At 39.3% G+C, this 17,931-nt stretch overlaps 1 protein-coding gene across 8 annotated transcripts in view; it reads left to right on the forward strand.

The window, feature by feature from the left end:
- Mtdh (metadherin) overlaps nt 1–17,931 on the forward strand; it is a 63,504-nt gene that overhangs the window by 11,231 nt on the left and 34,342 nt on the right. For 5 of the 8 annotated variants that reach the window (XM_090339103.1, XM_090339102.1, XM_090339106.1 and 2 more), the window contains exons 2-6: nt 3,432–3,533; nt 11,335–11,419; nt 12,420–12,596; nt 14,349–14,414; nt 16,375–16,611. In XM_090339103.1, the coding sequence (XP_090195229.1) occupies nt 3,432–3,533; nt 11,335–11,419; nt 12,420–12,596; nt 14,349–14,414; nt 16,375–16,611 (667 nt within the window). The remainder of the gene's footprint in view (nt 1–3,431; nt 3,534–11,334; nt 11,420–12,419; nt 12,597–14,348; nt 14,415–16,374; nt 16,612–17,931) is intronic. The other 3 variants (XM_090339107.1, XM_090339109.1, XM_090339110.1) reach the window with 1 other exon arrangement.

Genomic DNA, 17,931 nt, shown 5'->3' on the forward strand with positions numbered 1-17,931 from the left:
TGCACACTGTTCCTGAGCTCGTTTTTGCTCAAGGGTAGCACTCTACCACTTTACAGATCCACTTCCGTTTTTCTGGTGATTAATTGGAGATTAGAGTCTCACAGGCTTTCCCTACCTTTGCTGGCTTCAAACCGAGATCCTCAGATCCTCATATCTCAGCCTCCTTAGAAGCTAAGATTGGAGGCATGAGCCTCTGGCTCCCAGTTCATTCAGTACATTCTAATAAGAACTCTGAAAGACAAATAGTTTTCTCATGCTTACAAATGATGAAATTGAGAGTAAAAACAAGGAAAATTGGTTTTAATTATAGTGATAGATGTTGGGTTTTATTATTCTCTGTGGGTGTGCCTGCCCTAGAGCTTGAATTCAAGGCCAGGGCACTATCCCTGAGCTTTTTTGCTCAAGGCTAGTGTTCTGCCACTTATACCACTGTTTTTCTACTTTAGTCTTTTTGCTGGCTTATTGGAGTAAGAATCTTTCACATTTTCCTGCCTGGACTGGCTTCATATAGTGGACCTCAAATCTCAGTCTCATCAGTAGGTAGGATTAAAGACATGAGCCACTGGCACCCTATGACATCTGTTTACTTTTATGCCAGTACTGGGGCTTGAACTTTTAGTTTATTCCTCAGATTTTCCTTTTTTCTTTTTGTTGTTGTTGGTGGGATGGGGACTTGAACTCTGGGCCTGGGCATTGTCCCTGAGCTCTTCAGCTCAAGCCTTCCACACTACTTTGGAGACAAGCCCCACTTCCCATTTTCTAGAGGTTAATTGGAGATAAAAGTCTTAGGTCCTTTTGTGCCAGAGCTGGCTTTGCACCTTGATCCTCAAATCTCAGCCTCCTGAGTAGCTAGGATTTTTGTGAGCCACTGCCCTGGGCTTTTAATATATGTGTATGTGCGTGCGTGCATGTGTGTGTGTGTGTGCGTGTAATTTCTTTTAAAGAATTTATTGACAAACATTGATTTTTACATCATATTTCAAATGATACGTTTAACAACCAAGTATTCAGAAAGGGAATCTCTATATACAATCACTGGCACTTAGATTTTAGAGCATAATTTAAATTAGGCTGAGGGTTTGTATGTTATAGATACATATTAATCTATTCTCACAAACTTACATGCCTCGGTTGACTTTGAGATCCTCAGATCTCAGCCTTCGAGTAGCTAGGATTGCAGGCACGAGCCACTGCACCTGACTTTGGTCCTCAGTTTTCTTATATTTATATATTTTTAAAGGATCTGGGCAGGGCTTGTGAAGGTAAACATAACAAAAAAAGATAAAATCAAAAGGTAAACAACAATATCTAACAGAAGTTTATCCTTATGAATGAGATGATTATATCATTCTTCCATCTTCTTTGGTTAATACAAAATTTGATAGACACCTTTGGTCTACCTTAACATAGAGACTGTTCTTTTTTTTTTTTCCCCCAGTCCTGGGCCATGAACTCAGGGCCTGAGCACTGTCCTTGGACTTTCTCAAGGCTAGAGCTCTACCACTTGAGCCTCAGCACCACTTCTGGCTTTTTTTTTTTCTATGTATGTGGTACCAAGGAATTGAACCCAGGTCCTCGTGCATGCTAGGCAAGCACTCTACCACTAGGCTAAACCCCAGGCCCTAGAGACTGTTCTTATATTTGAAATTAGTTTTGATTGTTTCTAAAAGGAAGAGCTCAGGAGCTTGGCCTAGTGATAGAGTGTTTGCCTAGCATGCACGAAGGCCAGGTTCAATTCCTCAGTACCACATACATAGGAAAAAGCCAGAAGTGGTGCTGAGGCTCAAGTGATAGAGCTTTAGCTTTGAGAAAGTCCAAGGACAGTGTTCAGGCCCTGAGCTCAAGCCCAAGACTGGCAGCAAAAAAAAAAAAAAAAAAGAAGAAGACTTCAGAATTTAGAACTAGGTTTTAGTAAAATCTAGCATCTGCAATAAACTACTTTAAAAAACAAACAAAAAACAGAAGTGAAGCTGTTGCTCAAATAGAGCACTAGCCTTGAGGAAAAACTGGGATAACACCCAGGCCTTGAGACCAACAGACCAACACGCGTGTGTGTGTGTGTGTGTGTGTGTGTGTGTGTGTGTGTATTGCTCATTTCCAAAACTGGACATTCTAAACAAGCCAGTGTAAGGAAAGGACAGATTGGTGTTGCTGTTTGATGGACAGATATTATAGTACATCCCTTGTTCTTAAAACTCATGAATTCTATTGACTTAACTCTTGGGATAGGAGATTTATGGATTAATGGCATTAGAACATGTTAATTACTTCTAGAGTCCCATTACTTATGAAAGCTATATAAATTCCATGGATTAATGGAAAATTGAGAGACCAGCAATAGGCAAAACCCCTGCAGTTATAGACTTATATAAATGGGTGTCACAAAAAGATGGAACTAAAACTGGCACAGGTGGGAACATTTAAGCACCTTTGGCTTGCTGATTCTTTCAGTCCAGTAAGTAAAAATTAAGTGTTAATAGTACTGTTGATCACTAATTAAGGATTTAGGCCCTATTTGGGAGGCTACATCAATAAAGATGATAGTTGCTTTCAAATATATGGCACTGAATTTTCTGATACCTTTTTTTATGTGCGTATGCAAGTCCTGGGGCTTGAACTCAGGGGCCTGAGCATGTCCTTGGGCTTTCTCAAAGCTAGGGCTCTACCATTTGAACCACAGCACCACTTTTGGCTTTTCTTTTCTCTTTTTTTGGTTGGTCGTAGAACTTGAACTCTGGGCCTGGGTGTTGTCTCTGACCTCTTCAGCTCAAGGCTACCTATCGTCTTGCCCCTTGAGCCACAGCGCCACTTACAGTTTTCTGGTGCTTAATTGGAGATCACAGACCTTTTTAGTGCCTGGACTGGCTTTGAACCTCAATCCTGTGATCTCAGCCTCCTGAGTAGCTAGGATTATAGGCATGAGCCACTGTACCTGGCTAGCAGGGAAGGGAAGCTTGAGTCTGGCACCTTAGACCACTTGGCTATCCTGACACACTCCTAATTTGGGGGGGGGGGGGCGTCATGGGACTTGAACTCTGGGCCTGGGCACTGTCCCTGAGATTTTCAGCTCAAGGCTACCCCCCTATCCTTGAGTCGAGCCCCACTTCCCATTTTTTAGAGGTTAATTGGACATAAAGAGTCTCAAGGTCTTTAGTGGCAGGGCTAGCTTTGAACCATGATCCTCAGATCTCAACTAGGATTATAGGCGTGGGCTACCTTGTCTGTCTCCCTCCTAAATTCATTATTGTACAAAACCTTGTTATTAGGGACAATAGTGCAACAAACCAGATAATATTGCCTCTCCAAAACCACCTTGTTAATTTAGGCCTCAGAATAAAACTGACTGCAATATAGATTCCTTCCTAAGTATGTCTTTGACTTTACCTGCCAAGCCAGTTGGGTTATGTGACATTTTCTTTCTGCTTATGCAGCCAAATGGACGGACTGTTGAAGTGGCTGAAGAGGAAACTGTTCGAACTCCTCGAAGTGTAGCAGCAAAGCAGCCACCAGAGCAAGATAAGAAAAATGAAAAGGTAAATCTGAGAGCATATAAAATTATATGAAAGGTTTTTAATAAAAATTATTTCTGTTTCACAGGATTAAATGTGTTTCACAGGATTAAATGTGTATCTTCCATTTAAGAAATTCTCTGAAGAGGGGAGGGAAAGGGGGGAAAAAACATGAGAAGGGGTATCAGTGATTGAGAAGTAATGCACCCGCTGACAAATGTAACTACCCCTCTACACATTACTCTGACAATAAAATACAATTTTTTTAAATTATTTTTTATTTTTTGCCAATCCTGGGCTTGAGCTCGGGGCCTGAGCACTGTCCTTGGGCTTTCTCAGGGCTAGAGCTCTACCACTTGAGCCTTAGCACCACTTCTGGCTTTTTTCTATGTATGTGGTACCGAGGAATCAAACTCAGGTCTTCATGCATGCTAGGCAAGCACTCTACCACTAGGCCAAACTCCTGGCCCCTAAAATACAATTTTTTTTTAAAAGAAATACTCTGAAGATCAGAATTAATCATAATGGACAGATAGTGAAAGTTTAAGGTTTCCTTTTTTGAAGCCTTCCTTTGGTGGTACATCAGTATATATCACCAAATAATTTGAACATTGCTGTGATATTATTATTCATTTTTCCAAAAATAATTTATGATTAAATATCTTTTTTTTTTTTGCCAGTCCTGGGCTTGAGCTCAGGGCCTGAGCACTGTCCTTGGCTTTTCTCAAGGCTAGAGCTCTACCACTTGAGCCTCAGCACCACTTCCAGCTTTTTTCTATGTATGTGGTACCAAGGAATCGAACCCGGGTCTTCATGCATGCTAGGCAAGCACTTTAACCACTAGGCCAAACTCCAGGCCCCGATTAAATATCTTTTATATGAGTAAGGTGCCAGATACAGACAGGCATCTGCACACACACACTTTGCCACTTAGTAAAAATAGAATGTTATCTTTGTTGATAGTGTGCCTATAATAGAAAAAAATGTTTGGTAAAATTGTGCAGTGGAAAAACAGATTTCTGTTACAATAAAAAAGTCTAATAATCTAGTTACTCTTCTCTCTCTTTTTTGCTAGTCCTGGGGCTTGAACTAAGGGCTTGGGCACTGTCCACTTTTTGCTCTAGGCTAGTGTTCTGCCACTTGAGCCACAGCACCACTTCTGGCGTTTTCTGTGTATGTTGTACCAAGAAATTGAACCCAGGGCTTCATGCATGCAAGGCAAGCACTCTATCACTAGACTATGCTCCTGGCTCTCTTCTATAGTTTCTTTTTTTTTTTTTTTTTTTCCCCTGCTTGCCTAGCATGCATGAAGACCCAGGTTCAATTCCTCAGTACCACATACATAGAAAAAAGTTATAAGTGGTGTTGTGGCTCAGTGGTGGAGCACTAGCCTTGAGAAAGCCCAAGAACAAATGCCCAGGCCCTGAGTTCAATCCTAGGACCGATATATATACATATACATATATATATATATATATATATATATATATATTACTATCTTAACATGAAAAGATGATCAAGTTCAATAGTAAAGGATGAAAATAAAGACAAAGGGAATTAGGGACCAGTGGCTCTTATGCCTGTAATCCTAGCTACTTAGGAGGCTGGGACCTACAGATTTTCTGACTAATCTGGTTAATAAAGTCCTTAAGATTCCATCTCCAAAATTAACCAGCAAAAAGCTGGACTGGAATCCTGACTCAGATAGCAAAGCACAAGCTGACAAGCAATTGAATAAACCCAAAGACCTGAGTTTAAACCTGGGTACCAATAAAATAAATCCTTTTTGTTTTTTCTTTTTCAAGTCTATTGGCAGATAATGAAATTACTAATGGTAGCCAGTTTTGCTGGGCATTTGAAAGCATAAGCACTTGTATTAGAGGTTTGATACTCTCTGAAGGCTGTTTGACAACAAGTTTCAAATTTTGTAGCTGGGTATAGTGATACACACCAGTACTCAAAAGATAGTCAGGAGAGTTGTGCATTCAAAATAAGCCAGGCTTATATAGTGAGACTGGAGTGGGTGGTGGGGGAGAGCACTGAATTTGTCAACGTCTCAACTGTAACATCTCACTTTAGTGTCCTACTTACATTCTCAATTCACGGAAGTGGTGCTGTGGCTCAAGAGATATGGCGGTCGCCTTGAGCTGAAGAGCTCAGGGACAATGCCCAGGCCCACAGTTCAAGTACCATGACTGAACAAAAACAAAACCTGTTAGAACATTCTCAGTTCCCATTATGGTGAGACTTGCTTCCCCCAAATCATTAAATCATTAGGGGTGATTTAACTACTTACTGTTTGGTCAGGATACATTTTTTTTTTTTAATTTTTTGCTACTCCTGTGACTTGAACTCAGGGCCTTAGCCCTGTCTCAGGGCTTCTGTTGCTCAAGGCTGGCACTCTTCCACTTGAGCCACAGTGCCACTTCTGGCTTTTTCTGTGTATATTGTGTTGAGAAATTGAATCCAGGCTTCAGGCATGCTAGGCAAGTGCTCTACCACTAGGCTACATTCCCAGCCCCAGAATAAATATTCTTTATTTTAAAAATAGTGCCAGCAGGGCATGGTGGCTCACACTTGTAATCCTAGCTACTCAGGAGGCCGAGATCTGAGGGTCATGGTTCAAAGCCAACCTGGGCACTCTACAGTTTCTTTTATCAAAAAAATAATTCTGTACTTAGGCTGGGTGTGGTGTTGCAGTTTAAAGCCAGCCTGGGCACAAGAGATCCTGAAACTCTTTATCTCCAGTTAACTTCTAGAAAACAAGAAATGGGCCTTGACTCAGGGGTAGGGCGGTAGCCTTGAGCTGAAGAGCTCAGAAATAGGGCATAGGCCCAGAATTTAAGCCCCGTGACCCATATAATAATGATAATAATAATTATTATTATTATGTACTTAGGTCATTACTGAAAGATTTGGCTGTACACTTTGTTTTAGATGTTAAGTTTCCAAATAAGACAGTTTTATACTTCATTAATGGTACATTCTTGTATTTCATTAATTTCAAGTTGTTGATATAATGGACTCATTTATACTAGATTTAGTCTTGTTTGGAAGTAGGAAAAATAAGCAAGAAACTTGATTTATATTTGTCAGTGGGTTTCAGTATGGCATTTTCATACATGTATAGTGTACTCTGATCATAACCCCTTACCCCAGCCTTTTATTTCTCTTTAATAGTAAGAAATGGTTGCTATAGTTTCCTCCCCTTACCTTCCCTCCTCTAGAGTTTAAACTCACAACTTGTACTTTTTTTTTTCTTTCTCCCCAGTCCTGGGGCATGAACTCAGGGCCTGATTACTGTCCTTGGGATTTCTCAAGGCTAGAGCTCTACCACTTGAGCCATAGCACTACTTCCAGACATATGTAGAAATATATATATATATATATATATGTAATAACCAGAGAATGGAATTCCAGTCTTTGTGGGTGCTAGGCAAGCACTCTACTACTAGGCCAAACTACCAGCCACAATTTGTACTTTCTACACAAGTACTCCAGCACTTGAGCTATGTCCCCAGCCCTTTTTGCTTTCATTTCAGGAAAGCCATTCACTTTTGGGGGGTGGGAGAGCGGGGTCAGTCTTGGGTTTGAACTCTGGGCCTGAGTGCTGTCACAAAGCTCTTCAGCTCAAGGCTAGTGTGCTCTACCACTTGAGCAACAACACAGCTTACTTTTGTTTCTTTGCCAATCCAGGGGCTTGAACTCAGGGCCTGAACACTGGTCCTGGGCTTTCTGAAGGCTGGAGCTCTACCACTTGAGCCACAGGACCACTTCTGGCCTTTTCTATGTATGTGGTACCAAGGAATGGAACCCAGGTCCTTATGCATACTAGGCAAGCAGTCTTATCTCTAGGCCAAGCTCCAGGTCCATTGTTTGTTTGTTTTGTGGGTCATGGGGCTTGAACTTGCCCTGGGCACTGTCCCTGAGCTCTTCAGCTCAAGGCTACTGCCCTACCCTTGAGCCAAGTTCCACTCCACTTCCAGTTTTCTAGAAGTTAATTGGAGGTAAGAGTCTCAGGTCCTTTTGTGCCCCGTTAGAACCTTGATCCTCAGATCTCAGCCTCCTGAGTAGCTAGGATTACAGGCATGAGCCATTAAGCCCAGCTGCTGTTTTGTTGTTTTTTTTTTTAAGTGGGGGTGCTAGGCTAGCATCAGTCTGCAGTCCTACTAGGCCTGTGGAACTACTGGTGTGCAACACTATATCTGGCTAGTTTGCTGAGATGAAGTGTTGTGCTGCAGTTTGTTGTCTTACAGTATTGGGGTTTGAACTCAGAGCCTATACTTACCAAGCACCTACTATTTGAGCAATACCCATAGTCCTTATGCTACAGTTTCTTACAACTTGAAGTTTCAGAATATCTTTGAAAAATGAATGAGCAGTTCTCCCTTACAATTTGGTAGAAAACTGGTCTAGATTAAAGGCAGCTGCAGGTAAAATGGCTTAAAAAAAGGATGATTATAGAAAAGAACAGAATTTATGTCTGACTTTGACAAAAAAAAAGTAAAACACAAATGACTTGCTTTGACAAATAAGCATATAATTAAAAGTGTGAGATTATAGAGTGGATAGCTGATACGCTTAATATAGATTTCCCACATGTTATTTCCTGATTATAGACACTTTTTTAAATGTGTATGCCACAGTGCCATTTTCAGTTTTCTTGTGGTTAATCGGAGGTAAGAGGCTCAGAGTCTCACGACTTTCTCATGCCTGGGCTGCCTTTGAACCACAATCCTCAGATCTCAGCCTCTTGAGTAGCTAGGATTACAGGCATGAGCCACGAGCACTCAGGCTAGTATATACTTAGCTCTTAAAACAATGGTCATTTACATACTGTCTATGGTTGCATAAACATGAGAAAAAAAAGATTAAGATTATTTACTTATTTAATTAGTTGTCATGTATTTGTACTTATGGAATGTCTACTATGTATAATGATCTAATCAAAGTGATTAGCATTTTTTAGGTATTATTGTTTCTATATGTTGAGATTCTTCAGCCTCATTTCCTCTTGTTATTTTGAACTGTGTAATTAATGGTTATAAATTGCTTTTTGTGCCAGAGAATATCACAACTGTCTTCAATGCTAGTATTACAGGTGTATCATATGGGGGGGATGAGTGACTTTTCAAAAAGAAATGTACTCACCTGATTTATGTAGCTCTAATCCCTCTGCATCACCTTTACAATAACAGTAAAAAATTGCAAATTAAAAAATCTTATGTGAAGCTAGTAGAATTTTTTTTTTTTTTTTGCCAGTCCTGGGCTTGAGCTCAGGCCCTGAGCACTGTCCTTGGACTTTCTCAAGGCTAGAGCTCTACCACTTGAGCCTCAGCACCACTTCTGGCTTTTTTTCTGTATGTGGTACCGAGGAATCGAACCCGGGTCTTCATGCATGCTAGGCAAGCACTTTAACCACTAGGCCAAACTCCCGGCCCCTAGTAGAAATTTTTGTCATGACAGTTGGAGGACTTAGCCCAAAGCTACATAACCAGTGAGTTAAGTTTGTATTTAGCAAGAGACAGTAAAGTATTTGATTAAATTAGAGTTTGGAATTTGAACTGAACCTTTAGTCCTGATTTTTCCATTTTATAACCCTTAATATTTCACTACTTAATAATAAGTACTTCTATAATCTCTTTGCCAGTTTCCTTATCTATAAAGTGAGGATACCTACTTTTTGCGGGGGGGGGGGGGGGAGTGGTCTTGTGGCTTGGAGTCTGAGTCTGGGCACTATCATTGAGATCTTCAGCTCAAGGCTACCACTATCCCTTCAGCCATAGCCCCACTTCCCATTTTCTACAAGTTAATTGGAGATGAGTCTCACAGTCTTTAGGTGTTTTTTGTTTTTTTTTGCCACCCTGAGATGAACTCAGGGCCTAAGCACTGTCCTTGCGCTTTCTCGAGTCTTAACACTCTACCACTCGAGCCACAGCACCATCTCGGCTTTTCTATGTATATGGTACTGAGGAATTGAACCTGGGCCTTTGTGCGTGCCAGGTAAGCACTCCACTATTAGACCAAAACTCTTGGCTCCAGTCTTTAGGTCTTTAATGCCTGGGCTTTGAACTGAGATCCTTAGACCTTGGCCTCCTGAGTAGATAGGATTACAGGCGTGAGCCACTGAGCCCAGCTCTCCTAAAGTTCTTTTTTTTTTTTTTTTTTAATTTAAAATGTTTATTGACTATTGCCTTTAATAGATTTATCATGTTAACAGAAAGAAAATTTCTTTCAAATATGCTAATAATAAAAAGACCAAGGAGGGGCCGGAAGTTTGGCCTAGTGGTAGAGTGCTTGCCTAGCATGCACGAAGACCCAGGTTCGATTCCTTGGTGCCACATACATAGAAAAAAGTCAGAAGTGGTGCTCAGGCTCAAGTGGTAGAGCTCTAGCCTTGAGAAAGTCCAAGGACAGTGCTCAGGCCCTGAGCTCAAGCCCAGGACTGGCAAAAAAAAACAAAAAACAAAAAAAAACAAGGAAATTGAACAATACTGAACAGGCTCTCTAGTGCTTTGGACATAAATAAATGATAAATTTTAAAGGAATTCATAGATATTGCCTAGTACTTTTATGACAAATTATGGACAATGAAGAACAGTAACATGAACACATACAGAAGAAACAGATCCTTGAGAACAGAAATTCTACCTTCCACAAGTATCCTTTGCCACTCATGGAGAAGTTATATAATTGACAACAAAGAGTTTTTCACATAATCACTACAAACAATGTTCAGAAACACCTAAACTTTGAAAAACATAGCGAAGAAAGATATTTCCTATTTTTGTAAAAAGGTTATCTTTTTTTTTTTTGGCCAGTCGTGGGGTTTGAAGCACTGTCCTTGGACTTTTTTCTCAAGGCTAGAGCTCTACCACGTTAACCACAGCACCACTTTGAGCTTTTTTTCTGTGTATGTGGTACGGAGGAATTGAACCTGGGCCTTCATGCATGCTAAGCAAGCACTCTACCACTAGGCCAAACTCCCAGCCCTGATTTTTTTTTATTTTAATTAAATAAAAACCATATGTATAAATATACATGTGTTCCTTGTAAAAAAAAACCTGACAAATATAGAAAGCATAAATAAAATAAAAATTCCCCATTATCACATCAAGAAAATATTGTGTAACAAAAATAATAAAATCAGTGTACCCCAGGAGGATGCTCTAAGCCTTGGGATCTTCTGACACCAGTTCTCAATCATTTCCAGAACCACAAACTAACCTGCTTAGGTTCAAATACATCTACTGAGTCCTGTCTCCTGGTACTATTGCAGCACTATTTTTCAAAATTCTGGCCAGTTCTTAAAAGACCAGTTTTGTCCGATTTGCAGCCCTTTGCCACACACATGTAGACATTGAATATTTGAGATGTTAATTTCTTAAATTGAGATCAGTCATGTGTACAGTGGTTTAGTGTTTACCCTTTTTTGGGGGGGTGGGGGGGACTTGGGAACTCTGGGCCTGGGCATGGTCCCTGAGCTCTTCAGCTCAAGGCTATCCCCCTACCCTTGAGTCAAGCCCCCCTTCCCTGTTTTCTAGGGGTTAATTGGAGATAAGAGTCTCAGGTCCTTTTGTGACCTTGATTCTCAGATCTCAGCCTCCTGAGTAGCTAGGATTACAGGCATGAACCACCATGCCCAGCTCCTTTTTCATATTTTTAAAGTGAGGGTAATAAATTATAACCTTATAGTTTTGTCCCTTACGGTTTTTAGAATCAAACTTACTAAAGTCTTTTAGTTTCAGTACCATACATTTTATATAATTTACTGACTTCTTTAAAAAAAAAAACAATAATAAGTAACGTTCTATTTTACTTTCAGTCAAAGAAAAATAAGAAGAAAACAAAATCAGATGCTAAAGCAGTGCAAAACAGTTCACGCCATGATGGAAAGGAAGTTGATGAAGGTATTTGATTAAAGGGAAGAACTGTAGAAAATGTGTATATCTTAAAAAAAAAAAAAAGATGTGTTATATTGAAACTGCCTTTGTTTCATTAATCTTGTTTCTAGCTCTGCATTTTGTTTGGTTTGTCAGTTCTGGAGCTTAGACTCTAGATGTGGACGGTGTCACTGGCCTCTTCAGCTCCAGGCTACCCTCCTACTCATGGAGCTACAACTCCACTTCCCATTTTTTAGGGATTGATTGGAGATAAGAGTCTCATATTCTTTAGTCCCCAGGCTGACCTTGAACCTCAGTCCTCAGATCTCAGCCTCCCTGAGTAGCTAGGATTACAGGTGTGAGCTACTGGGGCTGGACTTTTCATCTTACTTTTGTTGAAAGTATGGTTTGAATTTTTCCCATTACCTAGAGTGTATGTGGTAATCCCTTGAACTATGGGTCTTGAACTCAGAGGGTGGGTGCTGTCCCTAGCTCTTTTTGCTCATACTCTGAGCTACAGAGAATGGCTTCTGGTGGTTAATTGGAGATGTCTCATAAATTTTCTTGTCTGGGCTAGCTTCCAACCAAGATCTTCAGATCTCAGCCTCCTGAAGTAGCTAGGATTAGAGGTGTGAGCTACCAGCGCCCAGTGTTAGATCATTCTTGAAAAAGCCAGTTATTGCCTAATAAGCCTGTTTATTAGTAGTAATATATAACACTCTTTCTGTTACTTCTTTCCAGCAAAATAAAAAGATAATGTAAGATAAACAACATATGACCAATTTAAATTTTAAAATTACTGGACTGAACAATAGCAATTTGATACGAAAAAACAAGATTAGAATAAATTCTTAGTATAATTGATTATAATTAGCAGACTTGTTTTAGTATTTTGTTGTTTGCATAGTATATAAATTTGTTATTTTGTGTGTCCCACAACATTTTCTTTCCTCTGTCAAAATTAGTTTTTTTTATTGTTGTTGTTTCCCCTTTACTGAATAATTTTTTTCTTCTCGGGCTGTATCAGGAGCCTGGGAAACTAAAATTAGTCACAGAGAGAAACGACAACAGCGTAAACGTGATAAGGTGCTGACTGATTCTGGTTCATTGGATTCAGCTATCCCTGGGATAGAAAATACCATCTCAGTTACCACCGATCAACTTACAACTGCATCATTTCCTGTTGGTTCCAAGAAGAATAAAGGTATATTAGTGGAACATGAGAGTAGTACATCAAATAAAATTCCTTTACATCAGACGTACAAAATACCATTATGTACAGATCTATTTTGAACTGCTAAAATCACTGTGGGATATACCCTTCTTTATGAGAGTGTTATGAACCATATTGATTTACCTTACCTCATACAGTGTCCATAATGTTATTACATTCTCTTGAATGAATGGCTTCTTTTTTTTTGTCATGGGGCTTGAACTCTGGGCCTGGGCACTGTCCCTGACCTCATGGCTACTGCCCCACCCCTTGAGCCAAAGCACCACTTCCTGTTTTCTAGTGGTTAATTGGAGATGAGTCTCATGGTCTTTAGTGCCTGGGTTGGCTTTGAACCGAGATACTCAGATCTCAGCCTCTGGCTAGCTAAGATTACAGGCGTGAGCCACTGTGCCAGTCTTTAATGGCTTTTTAAATTAAAATTTACCTTTCTACCTTGAGTCACGTGAGAAAATGATGTTGCTTCTTTTCCTCATGTGTATTGCTTTGCCCCATTGAATTTCCATTTCTTGCAGTGGATAAGACATTTCTGAAGTAGAATTGTTTATCACTATTCTGCATGTTGAGTGCTTTCATTCCAATATTAAACAGTCATGTCTGGTTAGTGCACGTTCTTTCTGGATTCCTATCATCTTAGCCGTGTAGGTATTTGAAAAGCTAGACCAGAGCTTCCAGTGTAATTCAGTTAATTCTTCCATGAATTCAGGCTGTCTGCTATTGGTTGCTTCTTGGTAGCATCATGCAAAGTAATACTATTGAGTTCACTTCAAAAGATTGGCTTTATCGTTTGTCTTTGTTAATGATGTCATGTATTATTTGCAGATCACTTTCTTAGCCTTGTTGCATTTTACATTTTTGCTTGATATCTTTCTGGAACTTATTGCCATGGTACAGCAATAAATTCTGCTTACCCATTTTCATTATCATATGTTAAATGTGCTAAAGTGTTTTTTTTTTTTGTTTTTTTTTTTTCCAGTCCTGGGCTTAAGCTCAGGGCCTGAGCACTGTCCTTGGACTTTCTCAAGGCTAAAGCTCTACCACTAGCCTCAGCACCACTTCTGGCTTTTTTCTATGTATGTGGTACCGAGGAATCGAACCTGGGTCTTTGTGCATGCTAGGCAAGCACTTTAACCACTAGGCCAAACTCCCAGCCATACTAAAGTTTTTTTTAGTGATCCTTTTTTCACTGTTGTGCCTTCCCTGCTTACACAAACCTATTTCATGCTAGGTTTGTTTTGTTTCAAATATATTGTGATTATTATGTTTTCTAGTTTCAGAAATGTACTGCTTTTGTGCTCAAACATGTATTCTCACCTCTTGCCATATTTCCTAAGTTCTGGTCCCAAATACTGGCAAAAAAAAGTTCTTGAGTTGATATGTTTGCTTCCAGGATTGGTGAATTTAAAGTAGCTAGTATTGAGAGGTGGCAAGTTTCAGAGCCCAGTTAGTTCTGTTCCTTTCTTAAAGAATCTTCATAACCGTTAACGGAATAGCTAGGTGTTATTTATACTTGGGAAATTTTCTAGATCCTTTATTGGTATTTTCTTATGGTAACTAGAGAACTCCCTGTAGACATGTGAAATGTTTTTTAAAACCAGTGTCATAATTTGACAGGTAAAGGAGCACCTTAGTAAGAAGCAAATACCAATTTATATGTCACTTCCTAGTTTTATGTGCATAATGGCTTATTTAGTAGTAAATAATTTTTATTTCTATTTCAAGCAGGTGAATCTCATCCAAATGTTCAAGTTAGCAACTTTAAGTCTGGAAAAGGCGATCCTACAATTCAGGGTGAGAGAAATTGCATGTAACTTAGATTGAAGGCCTATCAAAATAGTAATTTACATATATGAGTAATGTGAAAGGAAAGGCCCCAAAATTGATTTTAAGGGCCCACGAGTTTGGCCTTGTGGGAAAAGTGCTTGCCTAGCATGCATGAAGAACCAGGTTTGATTCCTCGGTACCACATACATAGAAAAAGCTGGAAGTTGTGCTGTGGCTCAAGTGATAGAGCACTAGCCTTGAGGAAAGCCCAAGGACAGTGTTCAGGCCGAGTTCAAGCCCCAGATCCGGCAAAAAAAAAAATCTTTAAAAATTGCTTTTAATTAATAAAATAATAAATTACATAATCTGTTTACGGAAAGTAAAAGGAAAGATCACTCCCACTTCTGATAGTTTTGGTATATAATATACACACACACACTCTTAGTAATTTATATGTAGTTTTTAGTCTTGGCTTAAACACTTAAGCCAGTGGAGAAGGGTCTTCATTGGACATGAGTGTAATATGAGCATATAAAAACCCTAATCTTTTTTGTTTGTTTGATGGTGACTTGTGGGGCTTGAATTCTGGGCCTGGGCACTGTCCCAGAGCTACCACCCTACCCCTGGAGGCACAGGGCCACTTCCTAATTTCTAATGGTTAATTGGAGATAAGCATCTCATGGACTTTAGTGCCCATGCTGGCTTTGAACCACGATCCTCAGATCTCAGCCACCTAAGTAGCTAGGGCTACAGGAGTGAGCCACCAGGCCCGGCTAACACCTACCCTTTATTTATTTTTTTTCCATATATTTTTATTATAATTAATAGAAGGGTTACATTATATTCACCTGATAAAAGGTGCATTACTTCACAAACATTGATACCCTTTCTCATGTCTTGAAGACCTACCCTTTATATACAAGAAAAAGCATTAGGTCTTGCAGTTTTTTTTACCTATTTCCTTGACAGTGTTAAATATTTAGCAATAAGTGGACTATACAGTTTTACAGTGCTTCATTAAAGTATATTTTATTTCAATTATGATAATTTAAGTAGAGTGGTATACCTGACCTATAAACACAGGTGTTGTAACAAAACATAAATTTAGAAATGAGAGACCCACCTAGTTTAGGCTCATCTGTATCACTGTCAGCTTCCTCAATAGCCTTGGCTCTTAACCCTGATTATATATTGCAATTATCTAGGAAGTTTGTACTCTTACACAGATACAAGTGATGGTGAATAAGTACATGTTTGTGTATTGCGTTTTGTTTGCACCTGTGATAGCTGACAGTGATAAAGATGAATGAACCTAAGCTAAAGCCAGTCTTTCTGCTGAGAATATCTCTACTATATACATATTATATTCAGACCTCCTATTAATTTTAAATTAAAAGAACTTTGAGGTAACCATACTGTCAATCAAGTTCTTGTAGGTTTTTTTGGCCAGTCCTGGTGATAGAACTCAGAGCCTGGGCACTGTTCTTGGGCTTTCTGAAAGCTAGCACTCTACCACTTGAGCCACAGCACCACTTCCAGCTTTTTCTGTGTATGTGGTACCAAATAATTGAACCCAGGTCTTTGTGCATGCTAGGCAAACATTCTACCACTAGGCCATGCTCCCAGTTCAAGTTCATTATTTTAAAGCTGAAGTTTTTAAAAGACAGTAAAGGAATGAAAGTGAAAATATAAGCCAAGGCATCACAGAGATTTAAAAATAATGCATTTAAAAATGACAAGAAGTCGGGCCGGGAGTTTGGCCTAGTGGTTAAAGTGCTTGCCTAGCATGCATGAAGACCCGGGTTCGATTCCTCGGTACCACATATAGAAAACAAAGCCGGAAGTGATGCTGAGGCTCAACTGGTAGAGCTCTAGCCTTGAGAAAGTCCAAGGACAGTGGCTCAGGCCCTGAGCTCAAGCCCAGGACTGGCAAAAAAAAAAAAGACAAGAAGTCATTTTTTGTTTTTAATCTTCATTTTCTTTTAAGTTCCATCAGGATTGAATGAAAACCTCACTGTCGATGGAGGAGGTTGGAATGAAAAGCCTGTGAAACTCTCCTCACACATCAGTACAGGTGAGGAGAAGTGGAATTCTGTTCCACCGGCTTCTGTAGGCAAGAGGAAAATAGAGCCATCTGCTTGGACTCAAGATACTGGTGATACTAATGCAAATGGAAAAGACTGGGGAAGGAATTGGAGTGACCGTTCAATATTTTCTGGCATTGGTAAGAACTGTTAGAACACATTTTATAAGTTCATTTGAACTATCTGGTATATGTTGAATTTTTCAGGGATGAAAACTAAGTATCAGTAGAATAATTAGTCCTTCTATACAGAAATATTAGTAATAACTCAGCTCTTTGCATTAAAGAGGAACTAAAGTGAATGATAAAATTGATCATTTTTCTATGTTGGATTTTTTATTATTAATTTTTGCATTATACAGGGTATCACACACATTCTTCACATACTTTATTTTTATCATACTTATCAGTCTAGGTATATCTGTATAATTTTGTATTGGTGATATGAATGGTGTGTTGAGAAGACCTGATTGATTTCAGTAGTTCTCTTGATTCTAAATGGAAGTACAGTTTAAAGCATAATTTGTAGAGCATTTTAGAACCTGCAAGTGCCTTTTTGGGTGGGGGGGGGAGCAAGGGAGGCTTGAGCTCAGGGCCTGAGCACTGTCCTTGGGCTTTTTTGAGTTTTTTTCTGTTTTTTTTTTTTTTCCTTTTTCTTTCTCAAGGCTAGAGCTTTACCACTTGAGCCTCAGCACCACTTCCAGCTTTTTTCTATGTATGTGATTCCAAGGAATCAAACCTGCGTCTTCATGCATGCTAGGCAAGCACTCGACCTCTAGGCCAAAGTCCCGGCCCAAAATGCTTTTTTATAATTAACCTTTTCCCTATATTTTAATGATAAGTACCATTAGTTGAGAAGATTATATCTCTTGAGAGCATTAGGTTAAAAATTAAGTTTTGGGAGACTGATGTAAGTAATGAGTATATGTGTTGTGTATGTTATATAGTGTAGAGACAACATGTTAACGATGGGAAACTGCAGAAAGATAAAGGACAAGCCAGTGTTATCATACATCCTAGTGTCAGCATTTTATTTGCTTAGTCCTTTTCTTCTTCCTTGTGCATGGTTTTGGGGTTTCTTTATGTAATTTGAATTTAATATGTATTTGTATCATCTTTTTTCTCACCTACTTACAAAATTGTAAGAAACATTTTCTTAACTCTTTGTAAATATTTTTACTTACTGGCTCTATGATTATATATTGTTAAGAACAGCATGCTACATTGAATACATTAGTTTGGGAGCTGTTTGTTTAGATTGAATTCCTGAGACTCATTTTGGGTTAAAGGGAATATGAATGTTTATAGTGCCTCATTCCTTTTTGTTGAAGTATTTTCTTTCTCTTTTTTTTTTTTGCCAGTCCTGGGCTTGAGCTCAGGGCCTGAGCACTGTCCTTGGACTTTTCTCAAGGCTAGAGCTCTACCACTTGAGCCTCAGCACCACTTCCAGCTTTTTTTTCT

This window comes from Megascapheus bottae, chromosome 9, assembly GCF_031878675.1.
Source record: "Megascapheus bottae isolate mThoBot1 chromosome 9, mThoBot2.hap1, whole genome shotgun sequence".
Taxonomy (NCBI): domain Eukaryota; kingdom Metazoa; phylum Chordata; class Mammalia; order Rodentia; family Geomyidae; genus Megascapheus; species Megascapheus bottae.